This window comes from Heteronotia binoei, chromosome 2, assembly GCF_032191835.1.
Source record: "Heteronotia binoei isolate CCM8104 ecotype False Entrance Well chromosome 2, APGP_CSIRO_Hbin_v1, whole genome shotgun sequence".
NCBI classification, from domain to species: Eukaryota; Metazoa; Chordata; class Lepidosauria; order Squamata; family Gekkonidae; genus Heteronotia; species Heteronotia binoei.
The window spans coordinates 197,920,078-197,937,461 of NC_083224.1; the positions used below are offsets into that span (position 1 = coordinate 197,920,078).

The 17,384-nt window shown below is 50.7% G+C and overlaps 1 protein-coding gene across 1 annotated transcript in view; it reads right to left on the reverse strand.

Moving 5' to 3' along the window:
* The window catches only part of UPF1 (UPF1 RNA helicase and ATPase), a 71,959-nt gene that overhangs the window by 14,782 nt on the left and 39,793 nt on the right, over window positions 1–17,384 (reverse strand). Inside the window, 5 exon segments of the mRNA XM_060232825.1 lie at window positions 60–221; window positions 1,476–1,557; window positions 4,982–5,156; window positions 11,941–12,083; window positions 16,007–16,163. Of these exon segments, the coding sequence (XP_060088808.1) occupies window positions 60–221; window positions 1,476–1,557; window positions 4,982–5,156; window positions 11,941–12,083; window positions 16,007–16,163 (719 nt within the window).

Here is a 17,384-nt window from a genome sequence, read left to right on the forward strand (position 1 = left end):
TCACCAAGCAAGAGAGAAATGTGTAGCAGGGCACAGTAAATGCCAGAAGGGCACCCTACCAGCAGCTGGCCCGTTGGCCTGTCCGAAATAGCCGGGCGGAGGCATTGGAGGCATCACCAAGTTGAATGGGATCGGAATGTTCATGGCGGTGACATGGCTTGGCCCGGCGCTGATCACCCCGATCTGATCGTGTGTTTGGAAGTACATGTTGGAGGGGCGGCCTGAGGGCACAACACAGAAGGGAGGTCTGAGAAGGAAAGGCCCACTGGCCGAAAGCACGGAGGATGCAAACCTGAGAGGGGCTTCCCAGACCATTCTGTCCCCTCTCCCCCAGGGTCAGAAGACATGAGCAAACCGCTTATCATTTGCGTTGTCTCTTTGAGCAGCAAAAATAATAAAAATAAGGAGGAGGAGGAGAAGAAGGGGAAGAAGGAGAAGGAAGGAGGAGGAGAAGGAGAAGGAGGAGGAGAAGGAGAAGGAGGGGGGAAGGAAGAGAAGAAGGGGAAGGAGAAGAAGAGGGGAAGGAGGAGAAGAAGAAGGGGAAGAAGGAGAAGGAGGGGAAGGAGGAGAAGGAGGAGGAGAAGGAGGGGAAGGAGGAGAAGGAGAAGAAGGGGAAGGAGGAGAAGGAGGGGGGAAGGAGGAGGAGAAGGAGGGGAAGGAGGAGAAGGAGAAGAAGAGGGGAAGGAGGAGAAGAAGAAGGGGAAGAAGGAGAAGGAGGGGAAGGAGGAGGAGAAGGAGAAGAAGGGGAAGGAGAAGGAGAAGAAGGGGAAGGAGGAGAAGGAGGGGGGAAGGAGAAGAAGGGGAAGGAGGAGAAGGAGGGGGGAAGGAGGAGGAGAAGAAGGGGAAGGAGAAGGAGGAGGGAAGGAGGAGAAGGAGAAGAAGGAGGGGAAGGAGGAGGAGAAGGAGAAGGAGAAGAAGGGGAAGGAGGAGAAGGAGGGGGGAAGGAGAAGAAGGGGAAGGAGGAGAAGGAGGGGGGAAGGAGGAGAAGAAGGGGAAGGAGGAAAAGGAGGAGGAGAAGGAGAAGAGGGGAAGGAGGAGAAGAAGAAGGGGAAGAAGGAGGAGGGGAAGGAGGAGGAGAAGGAGGGGGAAGGAGGAGGGGAAGAGGAAAAGAAGGGGAAGGAGGAGGAGGGGAAGGTGAAGGAGGAGGAGGAGAAGGGGAAGGAAGAGAAGAAGGGGGGAAGGTGAAAGAGAAGAAGGGGAAGGTGAAGGAGGAGGAGAAGGGGAAGGAGGAGAATGAAAAGGAGGAGGAGGAGGACAAGGAGGAGGGGAAGAATCGCACATTGTTATTTCCTAAAACTACCCACGTCACCTCACTGTTACCATGCGTCTCAAGGTGCCTTTGCTCAACACAGAACAAACCCTAACCTGGGTAAGGGCAGATTAGGAAAAAAACGCCTCCAGACACAGCACAAGGAGACTCCACCCAACTTTCACCCCTGGAATAGCATGGAAAGCGCTGGGTATTTCGCCCTTACCTTGGCTGCTGCGGTCGTAGACCGATCCAGGGATAATAGCTTCACGGGCGTCATACATGGCGGTTGTCATGAATCGGGCTCCCTAGGGTTGGGGGAGGGGAACACACGGAAAAATAAGCACGCTCACATGTGGCGGACATTATTGACAGAGCCAAACACAAGACCCTTTGGCACACTTCCCCCCACACCTGGGTCTCTATTTTTTTATCCCTGGATTTGAGTCTCTGTACATTGTAGATTGACCACTGAGGAAGGCCCCTTGGGGCCGAAACGCATATGGTCCTGGTGTTGATTGTAAATCCACAAAATGTATGAGTAACCAGAGGTGGACTTCTAGCAGGAGCTCCTTTGCATATCAGGCCACACCCTCCTGATGTAGCCAATCCTCCTGGAGCTTACAAGGCTTTTTTTTTGTAAGCTCCAGGAGGATTGGCTACATCAGGAGGGTGTGGCCTAATACCAGGGGTGGAATTCTATCAGGAGCTCCTTTGCATATTCGGCCACACCTTCCTGATGTAGCCAATCCTCCAAGAGCTTACAAGGCTCTTTTTTGTAAGCTCCTGGAGGATTGGCTACATCAGGAGGGTGTGGCCTAATATGCAAAGGAGCTCCTGATAGAATTCCACCCCTGTGAGTTAACGATATATGGTTTACATATTTTATGCAGTCTGACATTCAGACAATGCTTTAAAATTCATTTGTGGCATGTAAGTTTATGTAAAACATACATTTTATGAATGGTGTAAAGGCAGCTTCAGCCTCTTTTCCACTGTCCAGACTTGGGTTGAGTTTCCTCCCCTTCCCCCTTTCTTTATACTTCCCCCCAATCCACTACCATTGACTACTATCTTCATTAACATTTTAGATGCCTCCAAGCTGCAATTCTGCACAGACTGAGGATGCTACAGAACTAGCCAGCAGTTCTTGAACTTCGATACGGTGAAAACAGGCGTGTGATTTCAGACTTCGCAAACCACCCTGAGTGTTGGTTTTCAACGGAAAAACAGCTAAAAAAGAGGAACGCACTGCGAAATTATCCCTGTGGAAGTGGGCTTGAAGAGGGGTCCTAGTTGAAGCCAAGATCCACTCGGCCTGTGGAATCCTGGTTCCCTCCCTCTTCCCCATGGCTTGTGCCACAGGGGCTGGAAGGCATGGAGACCATTCACCAGCTCAAACAGGCAACTCTGGGTCAGATGGACCCAGAGGTGGAATTCTAGCAGGAGGCAGAGTTCCTTTGCATATTAGGCCACACACCCCTGATGTAGCCAGTCCTCCAAGAGCTTACAAAAAAGAGCCCTGTAAGCTCTTGGAGGATTGGTTACATCAGGGGTGTGTGGCCTAATATGCAAAGGAGCTCCTGCTAGAATTCCACCCCTGGGCAGGCCAATGATTTTCGACACCCTTGACAGCTTCAAACGCTTCAGTATATTACCAGCAGTGTTCCCTCTAAGCTGAGTTAGCGTGAGCTAGCTCACAGATTTTTTTAGCCTCTAGATCTCACATTTTTGTCTTAGCTCAGGAAGGATGACCCCAGAGCACAATAATTTATGCATAAGAACATAAGAGAAGCCATGTTGGATCAGGCCAATGGCCCATCCAGTCCAACACTGTGTCACACAGTGGCCAATGTGTGTGTGTACATACATACATATACACACACACACATATACACACACACACTGTGGCTAACAGCCACTGATGGACCTCTGCTCCATATTTTTATCCAATCCCCTCTTAAAGCTGGCTATGCTTGTAGCCGCCACCACTTCCTGTGGCAGTGAATTCCACATGTTAATAACTCTTTGGGTGAAGAAGTACTTCCTCTTATCTATTTTAACCTGACTGCTCAGCAATTTCATTGAATATCCACAAGTTTTTGTATTGTGAGAAAGAGAGAAAAGGACTTCTTTCTCTACTTTCCCCATCTCATGCATAATCTTGTAAACCTCTATCATGTCACCCCGCAGTCGACGTTTCTCCAAGCTAAAGAGCCCCAAGTGTTTTAACCTTTCTTCATAGGGAAAGTGTTCCAAACCTTTAATCATTATAGTTGCCCTTTTATGGACTTTTTCCAATGCTATAAAGTTAAAGAGCATGGGACCCAGTACTGAGCCCTGCGGCACTCCACTGCTTACCATCCTCCACTGCGAAGACTGCCCATTTATACTCACTCTCTGCTTCCTATTAATTAGCCAGTTTTTGATCCACAAGAGGACCTGTCCTTTTACTCCATGACTCTCGAGCTTTCTAAGGAGCCTTTGATGAGGAACTTTATCAAAAGCTTTCTGGAAGTCAAGGTAAACAACATCTATTGGGTCCCCTTTGTCCACATATTTGTTCACCCCCTCAAAGAACTGTAACAGGCTAGTGAGGCAAGATCTTCCCTTACAGAACCCATGCTGAGTATTCCTCCATAATACGCAGTAGCTCACAGCTGTAATGCCAGTGGCTCACAAATTTTAATACCAGCAGCTCACAAAGTAGAATTTTTGTTCACAAGGCTGCAGCTTAGAGGGAACACTGACTACCGGAGAAAGCCCATCGGCCAACGAGAGGAGGCCGTTGTGTGACACAGTGTCGGATTGGATGGGCCACTGGCCGGTCCCAACATGGCTTCTCTCAGGGCTTTTTTATGTAGCAGGAGCTGCTTTGCACTTTAGGCCGCAGCCCTCTGATGCTGCCAATCCTCCAAGAGCTTACAGTAGGCCCTGTTCTGAGAGCCCTGTAAGCTCTTGGAGGATTGGCTGCATGAGGGGTGTGTGGCCTAATATGCAAAGGAGTTCCTGCTACAAAAAAAAAAGCCCCGGCTTCTCTTGTGTTCTTTTACGGAGCAGAGGTCCATCAGGGGCTATGAGTCACAAGGTATAGAAGAAACACTATGCCTGCGGCACTGATGCCTTGGATGCTTGGCGCTTGGGGGCACAGTGGGAGGGCTTCTGGAGTTCTGGCCCCACTGGTGGACCTCCTGGTGCCCCCTGGGTTTTGGCCACTGTGCGTCAGAGGGCTGGACTGGATGGGCCAGTGCCCTGATCCAACAAGGCTTCTCTTATGTCTGAGGCATGTGATGCTCTGTATTCTTGGTGCTTGGGAGGAGCAACAGCGATGCTCCTGATGGCCCCTGGGTTTTGGCCACTGTGTGTCACAGAGGGCTGGACTGGATGGGCCAGTGCCCTGATCCAACAAGGCTTATGTCTGAGGCATGTGATGCTCTGTATTCTTGGTGCTTGGGAGGAGCAACAGTGATGCTCCTGATGGACCTCCTGATGGCCCCTGGGTTTTGGCCACTGTGTGTCACAGAGGGCTGGACTGGGTGGGCCATTGGCCTGATCCAGCACGGTTCCTCTTATGTTCTGATGATGGGTATTGAGGACTCATATCAGAGCTGACAAATGGGTGAAGCTGGAGCAATTCAGGCCTCGCTCTTGGTCCTCCGCTGTTTTCTGTCCACCCCTCCCTCCCTCTTCCAGCTGTGGCCGGCCAAGGCAGGCTCCCGCCCCCGTGCTTACCGGGTTGATGGTGTTCACGAGCTTCCGGGGCTTGCTGAACTGCATGAGGCTCTCGCGGAGGTTGTTCAGGGGTCCCTCCACCAGCACCTTCTGCTCCTTGTAGTAGTTCAGCAGGTGGTTCCAGAGAGGCTGCTTGGACAAGGCCTTGGGGTTGCCGACGATGATCACGCCGTATCTGCAGAACCGAGAGCGAGACACGAGGGCTGGGTCCTGCTCGACCAGCTCACCCTTTCCCTCCCAGCGAGGTGCACAGGCGGAAGCAAAAGCGCCGGAAAGCGCAAACTGACTCTTTACAGGGCCGTGCTTCCAAGCACTCGGGCAAGGTGATGCATCGGAGGGCTGACAAATCCGGGCTCGGAGCTGTCCTGGGCTTAGCCTTCTCCTGCGCAAGCAGCCAACCAGCCAGCACATCTGCCTTTCCCCTAGAGCTGGATTAACAATTAGGCCAAGTAGGCACTGGCCTATGGACCCCCATGCCTTTAAGAGCCCCAGGCCAGCTTCGCCCCCGGTTTCCCCCCTGCTTACAGTTCTCCCAGCCTGCACCAGAGCCGCTCTTTGCCCGACTCGCCTGGTGCGGCTGCTGCTGGCGTCATCGCCAAGTTTGCCTCTCTCTGCCTCTCCCCTGCAGCTTTGGAGAAGGGGCCTGAAGGCTGCAGTGGGGCCATGGGCGGTGGGGCAGGTGCTCAGATGCTAAAATAATTTGTGAGGCCCCCCCCCCAAGATTTTGACTATCTAGGGGCCTCCATAGGGTTTAATCCGGCACTGCTTCCTCCCCCCTGCCCCCCAAGCCTTTTCAAAACCAAGGCGAATGACTGGAGAATGGAACAAGGAAGGAAGGAAAAGGAAAGGACAGACGGGGGGGGGGGGGGGGGAAATAAAAAGAGTAAGCAAAATGGAGGTGCCTTGAAAGAATGAGGAAGAGCAGACCCTCCCCCATTTTACTTGGATACGAGGGCCGGGGCACAGAGTGGTAAAGCAGCAGTACTGCGGTCTGAACTCTCTGCTCACGACCTGAGTTCGATTCCCGGCGGAAGCTGGATTCAGGTAGCCGGCTCCAGGTTGACTCAGCCTTCCATCCTTCCGAGGTCGGTCAAATGAGAACCCAGCTTGCTGGGGGGAAAGTGCAGAGGACTGGGGAAGGCAATGGCAAACCAGCCCGTAAAAAGCCTGCCGTGAAAACGTTGTGAAAGCAACGTCACCCCAGAGTTGGAAACGACTGGTGCTTGCACAGGGGACCTTTCCTTTCCTCTTCTCTTCTCTAACCTATATTTAAGTGCAGATCCAGGTGGGCAGCCCTGTTGGTCTGAAGCAAAAGCACAAAGTGTGAGTCCAGGGGCACCTTGAAGACCAGCCAAGCTTTCGTGTGCACGCTCGGTATTAAACTTTGTCGATCTTCAAAGCACCGCTGGACTCAAACTATATTTCAGCAGGGAGACTCCCCACCAGTGTTCCCTCTAAGCTGAGTTCGCGTGAGCTGGCTCACAGTTTTTTAGCCTCCGGCTCACACGTTTTTGTCTCGGCTCACGAAAAATGGCCCCAGAGCACAATAATTTATCCAGTAGCTGCCAACGTATCTAAATTATAAATCAGGGGTGTCGAACTCATTGGTTATGAGGGCTGGATCGGAAATAAAAGACACCTGGTCGGGCTGGGCCATGTGTGTACCTATTTCAGATTAGGTAGCAGAATATAAATTTTATAAAGAACACAAACACACACACACACATATATTTAAAACTTAAAACACACTTAAAATGTTAGCGCTCATCGGTCTTAAATCACTGGCGATTCCCTCGATGACCTGGTGGAAGTCTGGCAAGATCAGCTATCCAGGGTCATCGACGAAATCGCACCCCGGCGCCCTCTGCGCCCTCGTATGAAGCTGGCTCCATGGTATACCTTGGAGCTACGCCAGCTGAAGCAAGGGCTCAGACGACTAGAGAGGCGGTGGAGGCATACTCGGGACGAAGTGACGAGAACATCCTATAGAACGTTTATGAAGTCATATGAGATGGCAGTCAAGGCTGCAAAGAAACAATACTTTGCAGCCAAGATTGCATCTGCAAATTCGCGCCCAGCACAATTGTTTAGGGTAATTGGCGATCTTATAACACTGCCACAAGGCAAACCAAACGTTAGAGAATTGGAGATAGGCTGTGAGGCATTTGCGAAATATTTTGCAGATAAAATCTCATCACTCCGCCAAGACCTACCTATCACATTAGATACAGTAAGTCAGACTGAGGCTCCGCGCCTGTCTTCGGATTTACTGCTGGACCACTTCGACCCACTCAGCCTGGAAGAAGTTGATGGAATTCTCTCCGCTGCTCGCCCAACAACATGTGATCTGGACCCTTGCCCCTCCTGGCTGATTAAATCTTGCCAGAGGGAGCTTAGATGTCCTCTACGGGACATCATAAATAGATCCCTCTTAGAGGGGCGTTTTCCAACGCCTCTGAAAGAGGCCTTGGTCCGCCCCCTCTTGAAAAAATCAACAGCAGACCCGGCCGAATTGGCGAACTATCGACCGGTGTCTAACTTACCATTTTTAGGTAAAATCATCGAGAGGGCAGTGGCGTTGCAGCTACAGAGATTTCTAGATGACGCTTCTATCCTAGACCCGTGCCAGTCTGGCTTCCGACCGGGCCACGGGACGGAGACGGTCTTGGTCGCCTTGGCAGATGACCTCCAACGGCAACTGGATCGAGGCGGTGTAGCAGTGCTGATGTTATTAGATCTGTCGGCTGCATTTGATACGGTCGACCATCGGCTACTGATCCACCGCCTCGCCGACATTGGGGTTAAGGGGTCTGCTTTACAATGGCTCTCCTCTTTCCTCATGGGTCGGGGACAAAGGGTGGCGATCGGGGGTGAACGATCCCAGAGGCGCACACTAGATTGTGGGGTGCCTCAGGGAGCAGTCCTCTCCCCGATGTTATTCAACATCTATATGCGCCCCCTTGCCCAGATTGCCAGGAGGTTTGGGCTGGGCTGCCACCAATATGCGGATGACACCCAGCTCTATCTGCTAATGGACGGCCGGCCCGCCTCCCCCCCGGAAGACCTGGATCGGGCGTTACAGGCTATCGCAACGTGGCTTAGACTGAGTGGGCTGAAGCTGAATCCGGCAAAGACAGAGGTTCTCTGTGTGGGTCGCGGCGCTCCAGGGAGGGAAATATCCCTCCCGACCTTCGATGGTGTGCAGCTAAAGGCGGCGCAGCAGGTGAAGAGTCTGGGTGTTTTACTGGAGCCTTCATTATCAATGGAGGCCCAGATAACAGCCACTGCCAAGTCAGCTTTCTTCCATCTGAGGCGGGCAAAGCAGTTGGCCCCTTTCCTGGAGCGTCGGGACCTAGCAACGGTGATCCATGCGACGGTCACCTCACGATTGGACTACTGTAATGCCCTCTACATGGGGCTGCCTCTGTGCCGGACCCGGAAGTTACAGCTAGTGCAGAACGCGGCGGCCAGGCTGTTACTTGGTCTCCCAAGATGGGAACATGTGCGGCCGGGGCTACGCGAACTGCACTGGTTACCGATTGTATACCGGGTCCAGTACAAAGTGCTGGTTATCACCTTTAAAGCCCTATATGGCCGAGGACCAGCCTACCTGAGGGACCGTCTCTCCCCGTATGAACCCCAGAGAGCACTGAGGTCAGTAGGAAAGAACAGACTGACTACCCCTGGGCCAAGACAAATTAAACTACAGAATACTCGCTCTCGGGCCTTTTCGGCCGCAGCCCCACATCTCTGGAACCAACTCCCAGAGGAGGTGCGGGCCCTGCGGAACCTTGATCAGTTCCGCAGGGCCTGCAAGACCACCCTTTTTAAATTAGCTTATGAATAACTGGAAATCCGCCATCAGCATCAACTAGAAGAGTGTTAAGGATAGCGTCATAAAATGTTTTAGTTAATTGTTTTAATTCAGGCTTTTAAGGTTAGTTTAATGTTAATTTAATGTTTCTAGTGTAACTGTTTTATTGTTGGTGCACCATTGGTCACCGTATTGTTAGCCGCCCTGAGCCTGCTTCGGCGGGGGAGGGCGGGGTACAAATAAAATTTATTATTATTATTATTATATTATTCTTTGTATTTCTCCCATGGGATCCAGGGAACGGGGCAAAGGAAGCTGTGGCTCTTTCCTTCCTTCCCCAGGGGACCAGGAGGGGGAGGAGACTCAGTCAATAGAAGGAAGAGAGACTTGGCTCGGTAGTTCTGCTGTGCAACTTAGAGAGCCTGGAAAAACAAGCTCTGCCTCTCCTCCTTCCTCCCCAAGGGAGGAGCCTCAGCCAATGGAGAAAATAGCTCCGTAGCTCTGCTGTGCGATTGAGCAAGCCTGGCAAAGCAAGCTGTGATGCAGAAGGAAGCAAGAGAGAGGGAGAAGGAAGCAGATGACAACCAGTTGCTCGGGGGCCTGATAGGAGCCCTATGGAGGCCTGGTTCGGCCCCTGAACTGCATGTTTGACACTCCTGTTAGAAATAAACAAGCAATAGCAGCTGGAGAAGAAATCTGGACATGCTCCGTTTAACGTGAGAGGAGAGACCACGTCTGAGACCAGACCGGTCTGCTTGCGTTCTGTGCTCCTGTGCAGTTGTCCAACTAGGCGTGGCCTACATCCTCCGTTCCCCACTCAGCCTTCCTCTGCCCCGAGGAGCCTTCATCTGACAGAGGAGGCTGGAGGGAGGCTCCGATCTCTGCTGACTGGAGGGGGAGGGTACAGGCTGCTAGCTCTAAGCAGAGTTCAATATGAGTCGACAAAATGCCGTTGGCTAGTCAAATAACCAGTGCCATCATACATATGGCTAGGAAAATTTGAAACAGGATGCATAATTTTCTGCTTTTTATGTTTCTATTTGCTTCTTTGAAAATCCTATATGAACGGCACAAAAACTTATGTCACTGCACTTTTCTTTTTTTTTAATGTGTCTAGCAACACACTGGAGTAAACCACAAGATGTTCATAGGAAAGGAAAAGTCCCCTGTGCAAGCACCAGTCGTTTCCAACTCTGGGGTGACGCTGCTCTCACATTTTCACGGCAGACTTTTTTACAGAATGGTTTACCATTGCCTTCCCCAGTCACCTCTAGTTTCCCCCCAGCAAGCTGGGTACTCATTTTCCTGACCTCAGAAGGATGGAAGACTGAGTCGACCTGGAGTCGGCGACCTGAAAACCCAGCTTCCGCCGGGGATCGAACTCAGGTCGTGAGCAGAACTTAGGACTGCAGTACTGCAGCTTTAACACTCTGCGCCACGGGGCTTCGTAACATCTGTCACAAAAAAACTCCAACAGGGTTGCCACTAAAATATTATTTTTCATTTCCCTCACCAACACTTGTCAATTTCCCTGACCACCATTCAGATATAACCACAAGTTTAAAAATGAATAGACCGTCTTGCATTAATGCAAGGCTTAGCTGAATGTTCTACTCTATGACTACACAAGTCTCAACTGCAAAAATATTTGCCAAAGTAAGAGATTTAATAGCAGCTTCTTTCAACATTAACTGCAGCAACATCTGTTTTGCAACTGCACCAAAAATTACACCAAGATACAAACTTCAATTCAAGCAAACTCTGAACGCTAACAAGTAGGAAATTTCCAAAGCTGGGGAAGTTTCACTTTCTGGTTCTAGAAAGTGTAATGAGCAGATCAGCAGCAAGAAAGGAGGTGGAGTTTCTGCAATCTAGAGAAGCAGACAACCCTCATATGCAACTTTTATACATGGGAGAAGTCAGGAAAGCGGGTGAGAGAGCTGGTACTCTGTAAACTCCAGCAGGAACAAGCAATCACATCCACAAAATTTACTTTGCATGGTGCAGAGTAGAAAATGCTAGTTGTTTGTGAAATCCAGCAGTGGCAAAACTCATGTGCAACTCTTTGCTGGGTGTAGCAGGAGACAAATCGTTCATTCCATACACAAGCATGCCCCAAAAACATGTAAGTTTATATGTAAGTTAAATGCAGTACTAGCAGGAAGGGATGAAAACAGTCAAATGTTTAAAGTTTGTATACTGCTATACCAGGGGTGGGGAACCATTTTTCTGCCAAGGGCCATATGAATATTTATAACATCACTCGCGGGCCATAAAAAATTATCAACTTAAAAAACAGTGCTCTGCCAAGGGAGAATGATTCAGGCCAGCAAAATTAATGCAAATAATTGTTTTTCTATTTGAAGTCATGTGGGGAGAGCCTAATCTGGCACGCACATACACACACACCCGGCCCGCGCCCTAGAAAAAGCCCAGCAGGAACTCAGTAGCATATTGACCATATCCCCTAATATTAGCATATTAGGTCACACACTCATTAGCATATTAGGCCACACCCTCTGGGAGAATCAAGTGCAAACTGAACTGTGGCAGTAACTTTTCCAGATCCTGCAGCAATTCTAGTGGCCAGCCAGGCCCCAGGGAGGCTGCCGCACAGTACATCTGGGCCCTGTGATCCCTGCCTGGCCCTGGGGAGGCTGCTGCACAGTGTGGCTGGGCCCCACAATCCTTGCTGGCCAGCAAAGCCCCAGAGCGGCTGTCACATGGCGCGGTTTGGTCCAGCAATTCCCAAGGGCCACACCAAGTGACCTCGAGGGCCGTATATGGCCCTTGGGATGGAGGTTCCCCACCCCTGTGCTAAACGTTTAAACTAGCCTTGGAAATCATGCAGGGACAGAGCTCAACAAACGCATTAGGCTGGTTGCTGGGGGTGGAGCTGAAAAAAAGGCGGAGCTGGGAAAAGGGCCTCATTAAGCTTTATTTATATTCTGCCAATTCTCTACTCCAGCTGCCACAAGAACACATCATCCTCTTGCAGGGCAAAAATCCACTGCTTGAATATGCTGTAATCGCAATTTCCCTGACTTTCCCTGATTTCAGCCCAATTCCCCTGACCTTTCAGAAAGTGGCAACCCCGTCCAAACCCTGAGGGGCCCAGCAACATGTCCCTGGGAGGGCTCCGTACCTTGCTCTGGTGAGAGCTACGTTGAGGCGCCGGGGATCGTTCAGGAACCCGATCCCTTGGTGTTCGTTGGCTCTGACACAAGACAGGATGATGAAGTCCTTCTCCCGTCCTTGGAAGGCATCGACGCTGGCAATCTCCACCTCCTGGAAGAATTGAGCGGGGGCAAGACAGCTAGTTTCCCCAATCGCTGGAAGTATCTTGTGACACACTGCATCATCGTTTCGCAGCACGAGAGGAGCCTGATTTCCAAATCCCCTCAAGTACTTTCCGTGGGCAACGCTCTATATCAGGGGTGTCGAATTCATTTGTTATGAGGGATCTGACATAAATGAGACCGTGTTGGGCCGGGCCATGTTGGATTGGGCCAAGCCATGTCAGGCCGGGCCATGTGTGTACCTATTTAAGATTAGGTAGCAGAGGTATAAATTTTATAAAGAACACAGATAAACACAAATATATATTTTCAAAAGCTTAAAACATGCTTAAAACGTTAGCGCTCGTTGGTCTTAAAGATGCTTTCTTTGCATTTCTCCCATGGGATCCAGGGAACTGGGCAAAGGAAGCTCTGGCTCTTTCCTTCCTTCCCCAGGAGAATGGGGGGGGGGGAGCCTCAGCCAACAGAAAGAAGAGAGGCTTGGGTCAGCAGTTCTGCTGTGCAACTGAGAGACCTTGGTAAAGCAAGCCCCAGAGAGGCTGCCACATGGCTTGGTTTGGTCCAGCAATCCCCGAGGGCCACCCCTGTCCCTTGGCAAAGCAAACCCCAAGAGAGGAGCCTCAGCCAATGGAGAAAACAGAGCTTTTGCTCCATAGCTCCTGTGCGACTTGAGCAAACCTGGCAAAGCAAGCTTTTATGCAGAAGGAAGCAGAGGACAGCCAGTTGCTCGGGGGCCTGATAGGAGCCCTCTAGGGGCCCGATTCGGCCCCCGAGCTGCATGTCTGACACCCCTGCTCTATATTCCATGCGTAGGGTGGCCGAGAGTGAGGAGCTTTCTAACTCTTCCCCAAGTGCCCCACCCCCTTGCCCCGGTCTCAAACCTCCAAGCTGCTTTTACCCCCGTCTCCAGAGAAAAGCAGCTTGGAGATGGAGATTCAGTAGAGGGGAGGAAAACGCAAAAAAGGTAAAAGTCCCCTCCTCTCGCCATCCATCAGCTTTACTGGATACAACCTCTCCATAAAGGTTGTGTTTGGTTTTTTTTTAATTAAACACAGTGGCCAGAAATTTGAGCCAAACAAGCTCCTGCCCTGTGTTTTTTTTAGCCTGGCTTTGCCTCTTCAAGCAGGGCAGGTTCCCTCTAAGCTGAGTTAGCGTGAGCTGGCTCACAGGTTTTTAGCCTCCGGCTCACACGTTTTTGCCTTAGGCTCAGGGAAAACGGCCCCAGAGCAAGCTAATTGATGCAACGGCTCACAACATGAATGCCTGCAGCTCACAAAGCAGAATTTTTGCTCACAAGACTCCACAGCTTAGAGGGAGCATTGCTCTTCAGTGGGGAAGAAGCTCTGCCATCACCGAAGGACATTATCATCTTTCTGGGCGAGGTAACAGAGCACACGGTGCCAGAACTCCAGGTGTTCCTAGATGACTCATCCAGGGGTGGAATTCTAGCTGGAGCTCCTCTGATTATTAGGCCACGCCTCCTGATGTAGCCAATCCTCCAACAGCTTACGAAAAAGAGCCTTGCAAGCTCTTGGGAGGATTGGCTATATCAGGGGGTGTGGCCTAATCTGCAAAGGAGCTCCTGCTAGAATTCCACCCCTGTGTCATGAGCCCTGACGAGGAGGAGCTGGAAAGGTTAACAGACCTGGAAGAGTTCCCAGCCAGTTCCTCAGCTGAACAAACAGCAGCTTGCCCATCAATCACTCTCCAGGCACCAGTGTCAGCTGCTGACGACTGATCTCCTCCAAGCTCTCCTCCTCCCATCTCAAGAGTTCGAAGCAGGCTCCGGCAAGAACTTTCAGAGCGAAGACATGAGGCACGCCGAGGCTTCAGGTCTCTCAGCCCTGAGTTATAGCAGAGTCACTGCCACCCAGGGAGCAGGCTGATTGAAACTCCCATATAGCTCCCATCTAAGACCTGGTAACCTTATGGAAGCAACAAGTCTATTCTCTGGCTTGCATCCATGCTCCTTCCTGATGCTGACCTGCTTGATTTCCTTGGCAACCTGACCTTTTGGACATTGACTTCTGATTCCAGTTTGTGATTCTGCATTGCTGACTTGGCTTCTGCTTGACTTCCTGGACTTTGACCTTGGACTGGCTTTGGACTCCTGCCTGCCTGCACCCTGGGAACGTGACACCCTGCATCTACCCAAGATCTCTTAATTTGGCTTCAGGCCACGCTATGGGAAAGAGACCAAGCTGCTAGCTTCCGTTGATGGTCTCCACTTGAATGTGAGTGAGGACCGTTCCTCCTCATAGCTCACACTGGATTTATCAGTAGCCTCTGATACCAGCTAGGTGAGGCCTTCAGAGGTAGAAGCAGGTAGCAAGGGACACGCTTTGGATTAGTTTCAATTGTTCTTTATGGACTAAGCCAGGCGGGGCCAAACTTGCTTAATGTAAGAGCCACACAGAATTAAACATCAGGTGTCTGAGTACCACAAGATGTGAGTGTCAGGTGTCAGAGAGCTACAAGATGGGAAAGTAGGAAAGAAGGGAGGGAGGAGAGGTGGAAAGAAAGCAACTTTAACTTTAAACGCATTCTCCAAACTGCTGGCTGGTTTGACTTGGAGAAGTGATTTAAAGAAAGATGCCTTCTCCAAGCCAGCTGATGGGATGGTGGGGCTTCAAGAGCCACATGACATGCGTGAAAGAGCCACTGACCACTGTGTGACCCAGAGTGTTGGACTGGATGGGCCTTTGGCCTGATCCGACAGGGCTTCTCTTACGTTCTTATGTGACACAGAGTGTTGGACTGGATGGGCCATTGGCCTGATCCAACAGGGCTTCTCTTATGTTCTTATGTGACAGAGAGCGTTGGACTGGATGGGCCACTGGTCTGACCCAACATGGTTTCTCTTATGTTCTTATGTGACACAGAGTGTTGGACTGGAGGGGCCACTGGTCTGACCCAACATGGCTTCTCTTATGTTCTTATGAGACACAGAGTGTTGGACTGGATGGGCCACTGGTCTGACCCAACAGGGCTTCTCTTATGTTCTTATGTGACACAGAGTGTTGGACTGGATGGGCCATTGGCCTGATCCAACAGGGCTTCTCTTATGTTCTTATGAGACACAGAGTGTTGGACTGGATGGGCCACTGGTCTGACCCAACAGGGCTTCTCTTATGTTCTTATGTGACACAGAGTGTTAGACTGGATGGGCCATTGGCCTGATCCAACAGGGCTTCTCTTATGTTCTTATGAGACACAGAGTGTTGGACTGGATGGGCCATTGGCCTGATCCAACAGGGCTTCTCTTACGTTCTTATGTGACACAGTGATGGACTGGATGGGCCATTGGCCTGATCCAGCATGGCTTCTCTTACGTTCTTATGTGACACAGAGTGTTGGACTGGAGGGGCCATTGGCCTGATCCAACATGGCTTCTCTTATGTTCTTATGTGACACAGAGTGTTGGACTGGATGGGCCACTGGCCTGATCCAACAGGGCTTCTCTTACGTTCTTATGTGACACAGAGTGTTGGACTGGATGGGCCATTGGCCTGATCCAACATGGCTTCTCTTACGTTCTTATGTGACACAGAGTGTTGGATTGGATGGGCCATTGGCCTGATCCAACATGGCTTCTCTTATGTTCTTATGTGACACAGAGTGATGGACTGGATGGGCCATTGGCCTGATCCAGCATGGCTTCTCTTACGTTCTTATGTGACACAGAGTGTTGGATTGGATGGGCCATTGGCCTGATGCAACATGGCTTCTCTTATGTTCTTAGTCCTACTGTACTTTTCACTAGTTGGTTTGCCATCTAACTGCTTCACTCCCCACTTTGCCACCCGCCTCAAATCTCAACGAAGACTAACTACTGATGGAAGATCAAGATTAGCCGTTATCAAGGATTTGGGAAGCAGACAGGAACTCAGGAGTGTGTTGGGAGCAGTGCACCTGGTAGAGCTTGGTGTGAAGGGAGCCACTGAACTGCATGTACTGCACCAGGTAGGAGCGCTGCCCCTCGTAGGGGGTGATGATGCCAATCTGATCGGGCTTCGCGCCAGCTTTCAGCAGCTTGGTGGTAATCTTTTCCACGTTTGCAGCCTCTGTCCTGGAGGGGAGCAGGAGAGAGGAGAAAGAAGTCAACTTGTTCGTTTCAGAAAGTCCCCAGTACAGCCTCTTTTACACTCCCTTTCCTTAACACAAGGAAAGCGTTTACCACGTCTAACCCACTCCACGTCCAAGACTCCAGGTTTTTTATTTTTTAAAGTTTGGTGTGAGAGCCAGTTTGGTGTAGTGGTTAAGTGTGCGGACTCTTATCTGGGAGAACCGGGTTTGATTCCCCACTCCTCCACTTGCACCTGCTAGCATGGCCTTGGGTCAGCCATAGCTCTGGCAGAGGTTGTCCTTGAAAGGGCAGCTGCTGTGAGAGCCCTCTCCAGCCCCACCCACCTCACAGGGTGTCTGTTGTGGGGGAGGAAGATAAAGGAGATTGTGAGCTGCTCTGAGACTCTTCGGAGTGGAGGGCGGGATATAAATCCAATATCATCATCATCTTCTTCTAAAGGCCAAGTATAGAACAGGCCCGTGGCACAGAGTGGTAAAGCTGCAGTACTGCAGTCCAAGCTCTGCACACAAACTGAGCTGGATCCCGGCGGAAGCTGGGTTCAGGTAGCCGGCTCAAGGTTGACTCAGCCTTCCATCCTTTCGAGGTCAGTAAAATTTGAGGACCCAGCTTGTGGGGGGGTGGGGTGTAAAGTGCAGATGACTGGGGAAGGCACTGGCAAACCACCTCATAAAAAGTCTGCCATGAAAACGTCATGATGCGACGTCACCCCAGAGTCAGAAACGACTGGTGCTTGCACAGGGGACTACCTTTACCTTTCTACGGAACAGACAGAGGAGAAGGGCTGTAATTCCCTAGAGTCCATTTCTTGGGTGTCATGACTATCATGCACTCCAACCAGATCTTTGTGCTTTTCTATACTGGGAAGGCCTGCTGGCTAAGGATGGGACCCTGGTCCGTTTATAACTTAATTAATTTATTTTTTTTATTTATACCCTGCCCTATCCCACAAGCAGGCTCAGAGTGGCTTACGACATTAGCACATTACAACAACATTAAATGAAGCGCATCATATTTAAGCAATAGCATGCATACAGAGAAATCAAATTAATCAAGAGACCCTGATCCGCACGATTGGCACAACTTAAGCACCTAAGATAGTAGCTCCAGGCTGCTTCCACTGAACCAAAGCAAGTCATTAAAGGCACAAACTATGTTGAATTGGAAGCACCATCAGCCCGCACTGAAGACAGGCCTCTCCGTGTT